At 37.1% G+C, this 5,757-nt stretch overlaps 1 protein-coding gene across 3 annotated transcripts; it reads left to right on the forward strand.

Moving 5' to 3' along the window:
* The first annotated feature begins 318 nt into the window (after positions 1–318).
* On the forward strand, positions 319–3,838 carry calca (calcitonin/calcitonin-related polypeptide, alpha). Of its 3 annotated transcripts, XM_079165670.1 has the most exons (5): positions 741–787; positions 904–995; positions 1,304–1,435; positions 2,715–2,896; positions 3,400–3,838. In XM_079165670.1, the coding sequence occupies exons 2-4, from the start codon at positions 910–912 to the stop codon at positions 2,875–2,877; spliced, it is 381 nt and encodes a 126-aa protein (XP_079021796.1). In that variant the 5' UTR covers positions 741–787; positions 904–909; the 3' UTR covers positions 2,878–2,896; positions 3,400–3,838. The 3 variants fall into 3 exon arrangements, with proteins under 3 accessions (XP_079021795.1, XP_079021796.1, XP_079021794.1); XM_079165669.1 differs by lacking the exons at positions 741–787; positions 2,715–2,896; positions 3,400–3,838 and adding exons at positions 319–364; positions 1,983–2,533; XM_079165668.1 differs by lacking the exons at positions 2,715–2,896; positions 3,400–3,838 and adding an exon at positions 1,983–2,533.
* The last annotated feature ends 1,919 nt before the right edge of the window (positions 3,839–5,757 follow it).

Raw genomic sequence — 5,757 nt, forward strand, 5'->3', positions numbered from 1 at the left:
CATATTTCAATAACGGAGGGAATTGGGGACTTATGTTTAAATTCTCTGACCATTTTAATTAAAACTAACTATGACAGAGAGGTTTTTCTTTCTCATTGAAATACGTGGCAGTTTTTTGTGAATTAAACACACTGGTGGACATTTATTGACACCATTTACGTACAAGCTCTTTTACTGGCCTGCTGTAAGTGACGTAGTACTTCTGATTGGCTAGCACTTTGAGGTGGCCAATAGACTATGACCACTTAATAAAGACACCCATGGGGGACATATATAAAACCCTGCACTGTAAAGAGTGCTGAGCAGATTCACAAGTGAGACTATCATTGAATTTCTTAATTACTTGAAGATTTATTATCTCACGGTGAGTATTGATAGAAGTCTGTTTTTTTTGTTGATTGTTCAAATGATGCTGTCACTGTTAAATATCAGAAGATGTGGTTTTTGGAGAAGGTGAGGACTTAGTAGACTGGATAGCCACCTGTACTGGTGGATACTGGGTGCTATCAGTGGGGAGATGAAGCTTTGCTGGTTAGATGACGTTGGACTATCTGTGATAGGCTTCAGCTAATTCTACTAATGGACAGAGCTGCTGTTATGGTTGCTGGCAAAGCTTCCAGTGTCAGTATATCACCAATAACTATTCCATCAGCCTCTGCAAGTTCAGCGGCTCTAACAGTGAGGGTGTGTAAGAGAGGGAGAGAGAGAGAGAGAGAGAGAGAGAGAGAGAGTGAGAGAGAGAGAGAGAGAGAGAAGATTCATAGCAGTGAGTGCATGCACTAGATGAGTAAGTCCGCACTACAAGAAATCATGTTTACTTGAATCTAATGTTGTGGACATTTTAAAAACTTTTCCTTGCAATCATTTTGATTACCTTGTTTGTATTCTATGTGTTTTTCACAGGGAATCATGATAATGCCGAAACTCTGGAATCTCCTTCTTGCCTATGCGCTGATCAGTTGTCAGATATACGTCTCACAGGCAGCTCCATCCAGGTGAGAGTTATGGCATTATTCCAAAAATAATGAAGCATATTAACCTCGTAAAAAACATTGCGATTATTTGAATTGTGTTAATTTTTTTAATGTGTTCAAAACAATTTCTGTATATATACTATAACAGTTTTCCTTGTTTGCCATAACTAATCAAATATGTTTTGATATATGTTAATTTCCTCAAAATCCCAAAGATCAATTTGCAAGCTTATAGATGTAAAAATGCTACTACGTTCATGTTAGCTTTTTAAATGAATGAAACTAATGTTGCAGAACCGGAGACTACTTGATCAAATGTTTATTTTCAGAACTAGTAAGGAGACAATGTCAGGGGGAGTCACACTATCGAATGATGATGCCCAAAGGTTACTCAGAGCAATCAAGGAGTTCATGCAGATAACTTCAGATGATCAAGACCACCAAACAGCCGATGGAAACAGGTATGGCTTTTATTATTTGTAGGTATTATCGTAGTATAGTTAACCCTGATTATAATACAGTTTAATAAAGGCTGTGGTATCTATCTATCTATTTATCTTAGCAACATATAACACACTTTTGTTTATAAGCCCAACAGCTCCAACTTTGGTCTTTATTCTTTTTTACCAAGGTATTTAGTGAAATTCATGTAAAACTACTCTTTGTCATAATCCCTTAATGCATGGACTGCAGTTCGTAATTCATCCATCCATTTATTCAGTATAATAGTAAATGATGTGCCTGAAAGAAAGTGTCCTTGTCATAAAACTGAAGAGAGCATGATGTCAAAGAACAGGAGAGAACATGCATGATAGATATCATAGAAACTGAACACAACTCAACTACAACGAGATATCTTCATATGCCTGTTGAATCTGTTAGCATGCATTTCAAATATTCATTTAACGCATGACATTTTAGAACATCATGCATGTAATTATTCATATTTATGTGCATGCCACAGTTACTGTAAGCCTGTTTCTGCATGTTTGCTTCTGTTCCTGACAGCTTGGATAGACCCATTTCTAAGCGCTGCACCGGCTTAAGCACTTGTGTGCTGGGCAAACTCTCCCAGGAAATTCACAAACTCCAAACCTATCCCCGCACCGACGTAGGAGCAGAGACGCCTGGCAAGAAGCGAAGTCTCTCTGAGCAATATGAAAACTACGGCAACTCATACAATTAAAACTCTCGTTTCTAGCCCACTCTATTCTTCTGTCTGTCTGAGTTAACGTTTGCTCGTTCATCCAGCTCTGTTTCCATTCACAAGTCTGCTGATGCATGTGGATCCTATTTGTCTGACTAACTTCATAGAAACAGCCTTGCTTTAATTTTCCACTGGCAGGCATTAGATTTCGACAGAGACTTGAAAGCTCCAAAAATGGGGTTACTAAGGTAGTTCTGTACAATAAAATAAAATATAGAAACCTTTCTAATTATTGTTCTCTTCATAGTAACCTGGCTCCCCTTTAATAAATTCATCTTTTACATGGAAGTTGTTTTTAATTCATTCGAGATTGAAAACATAGGTTGGACATTACTCATTGAATAAAACATGAAAGGAGAAAAGGGTAAGCATGACTATAATGCACACACAATTATTGGAATAATTTCCTGTTTTTGTATTTCCATTGTGTTTAATTTGTTGTTGCTAAATAATACTGTTAAACGTGTGTCTTTCAGATGTCTGAGTATCTTACTGTGATAAACTGTGTTCACTATCTTTTCCGTTCTTGCAAGTAATGCAACTGCACAGAAGCGGGCATGCAACACTGCCACCTGCGTAACCCACCGCTTGGCTGACTTCCTGAGTCGGTCAGGAGGACTGGGACACAGCAACTTTGTTCCCACCAACGTGGGTGCCCAGGCGTTTGGCAGACGGAAGCGGCGCGGCCCTGTGTGAGCACAAGAGCAGATACATGGTATGTTAGCACTCATTGAAGCATATAGTGTAGATAAAGTACAAGAGAGTGAGTTGAACAAAAGCATTCAACTTTACAGATTTGTGTAAGCTGTATCATTATGTATATTACAATTGGAATTGTGAAATTCCTATAATGGGTACCTATATTTGACATATCCTGAAATTAGATATAACAATCAATTATGTTAATTTTGTTGGTAAGTATGGACGTCCACAAGTTACTCTTAATGGTCATTTATGTGCCACACGTTGATCAAACCTGATTTATTTGAAATTTAAATGTATTGACTCTACTGTCCTTTTTGAGACAGGTTCAGTGTGTACGAACTTTATAAAATAGTGTTGATTGTGAGAGATCCCTGTGGCCAAAAAGGTCTTTTACAACTAAGGAACTTTGATATGTGTCTCTTACTTTGTGTAGATCTCTACTGTCAATCTATGAAATAAAGCTTTTCTTTCTAGAAGTTTAACTTTTTTTCTATCCTCTCTTTGGCTCTTTAGGAACGACTGCCTCCTTTGAGTGACAAGACTGCATCATCATCTACCTGCAAACACTTGGATGAACATATATAGTTGGCCGCTTTTCACAAATATGGACTGATCTGACTTGTTTTCAGAAAGTTGTCAGTATTCATTCTTTGACTGTGCTTAAAAACAGAGAAATAACTAGATATTGGTGTCATCGTCATCAAGGAAAAAAAATGAACTGATCTTAAAGATTTTCCTTAGCTTAGAGGGATGCCAATGTGTTTGTCTCTGTCTTTGCTTGTATTCTATTATTCTGACCTGTATCAGCATAAGAGTGAGGTGTCTGATACTGAATGTCTGCACTACCAACAAAACCTTCAACTATGGCTGTCTTGTGCCTTGATGTAACACTTCATTAGATTTCATTATAGTGCACAATGCAAGAGTGACAAATGTACTCATGGTTCTAAATATTGTAATAATCGTGAATTGAATTGAAGCCGGAATAAATTGTATTTTAGCTACATTAGGCTTTCATGTCTGACTGTGTTTTTGTTTTATTGGGTAATATAAGCTGTAAGCCATACTTGGCTTTCCAGCAGCACTATCTATTAATTTAAAAAAGGATCATATAATGTGTTATGAGAAGCAAGGGCATCAAATCATGCAGTTTATGATATTCACTTATCATGGAAATAGAGACGCCACATTGCATTCACGACACATGAGTAATTGAACCGTAAAGTATATTTTTTTACAGCAACTTTGCGTGTTGTAAACTGTTATTTGATATTCTTTTGTTATGAGATACAATGGTGAGCATGTCACTGACATCTCAACACACTTTCAATACCTCGCTCATTTTGCCCTCCAGTGGTCACAATGAGTCACAGCCTTTTCATTGGATATGGAGCCTCTCTCGAAAATAAGGGGTGTGCTCAACTTCTCCTGCAGTATCACATCACAACATGTTTTCTTGTAAAGTTTTTATGTTGTTTCAGAAAAAATCCATTTGAAATGTTTCAATTTACTTTCTGGAGCTTCTTCGCCTACAAGTAAAGTCGCTGTTGAGGGTATTATTTTACAAAAGTTCCATATTCAATCAATACTGCAATGTAATCGGGTCTATTAGCCTATTAGCTAACAAGGTTATACTTGGACATCATTAGGGTACTATGTGAAACCAAAGTGCTTTTAGTTGCCACAGCTAAACCCTACTTTAGGTTAAACATTTATATTAATAAATATTTATTTTTGTCGTGATCTTTCCCTATCTTTTAAGCAAACAGAGGTATTTGCCAAGCTGCAACCATACTATCTTTGGGCCTCTTGTCAGTTAGTTTAGATAAGATTGTCTAGTAAGGTGTTATTTTATAGAATGATACTGATATAAGTGTTGTGATATAGCCTACTATTTTTCAAGGGAAATCTATTGAGAGACTGATTCACTCACCAGACAGGGAGGTGTGTTTTTGGCAAATCCAGCAAAGTGATTGCCTGATAAATGCATTTTAAGACATTTGTCAAAAGGTTATACTTTAAAAAAAAAGTATCACAGCCATAAAGCAAGCCTGCTCACTGAGTTGTAACATTGCCAACAATAGCCCAATACTCCAAGAGAGATGACATGGCAAAATCTCTAATGGTTGACACATTTATATCGTCTCACTGTAAGTATCTCCCACCCTATGTGCACACAATTTGTGCTAGCTGTTAAATGCCAATAGAATAATTAATAATATATGTAGATACCTACTTAGCTTAGAATATGGACAAACTACCCCTGGGATGCATATCTTATTATTTACAATATATTAAGTCTATTAAAAGCCTGATGTAAATTAGCCAACAGGAGACTTAGTTAAAGGAGTAGTCTACTCCATCTATTTTAATATGGCACTATAAGGTTGTGGGATTCACGATGAACAGAGGAAAAGTCATAAAGATGAAAATTCGTTTCTCCCCCCTGACTGTTTTAACTGCTCTTACATTAACACAAAAAACATTAATCATCACCAAATTTTATTTAACACCTTTTTAAGCTATTTACATGAATAACTGCTGTGAATATACAAAGAATAGATACTGAAAATGTATCGTTAAATTAAATGAAACTGTTGTTTGGACATTGTTGACATGAAGGCCTCCCGGACTCCGCATCCCACAGACTTTTTGTAGCCTCATTGTTTGACTGATATACTCCTGCTAGAATAAACAGACCCATGTAGGCTTGGAGGTCTATGGTCCAATGCTCTCCACGTGTCCCCAAACACACGCCTCCCCTCCAGGTTTGTCATGTCCAGTATAACACCCTCAATGGACTCTAGTAAAAAGAGTTGGAAGCTGGACTTGAAGTCATCCACACAAGATGTTGCATATCGTGTTGGCCCT

This window comes from Pholis gunnellus, assembly GCF_910591455.1.
Source record: "Pholis gunnellus genome assembly, chromosome: 1".
In the NCBI taxonomy this organism is placed as follows: domain Eukaryota; kingdom Metazoa; phylum Chordata; class Actinopteri; order Perciformes; family Pholidae; genus Pholis; species Pholis gunnellus.

What these genes read in the sequence shown, in the direction of transcription:
- calca (XM_079165669.1), top strand. Translation starts at nt 910, where the DNA reads ATGATAATGCCGAAACTCTGGAATCTCCTTCTTGCCTATGCGCTGATC. An exon ending in TCACAGGCAGCTCCATCCAG is followed by an intron (nt 996 to 1,303) that starts GTGAGAGTTATG and finishes GTTTATTTTCAG; the next exon opens with AACTAGTAAGGAGACAATGT. An exon ending in CAAACAGCCGATGGAAACAG is followed by an intron (nt 1,436 to 1,982) that starts GTATGGCTTTTA and finishes TGTTCCTGACAG; the next exon opens with CTTGGATAGACCCATTTCTA.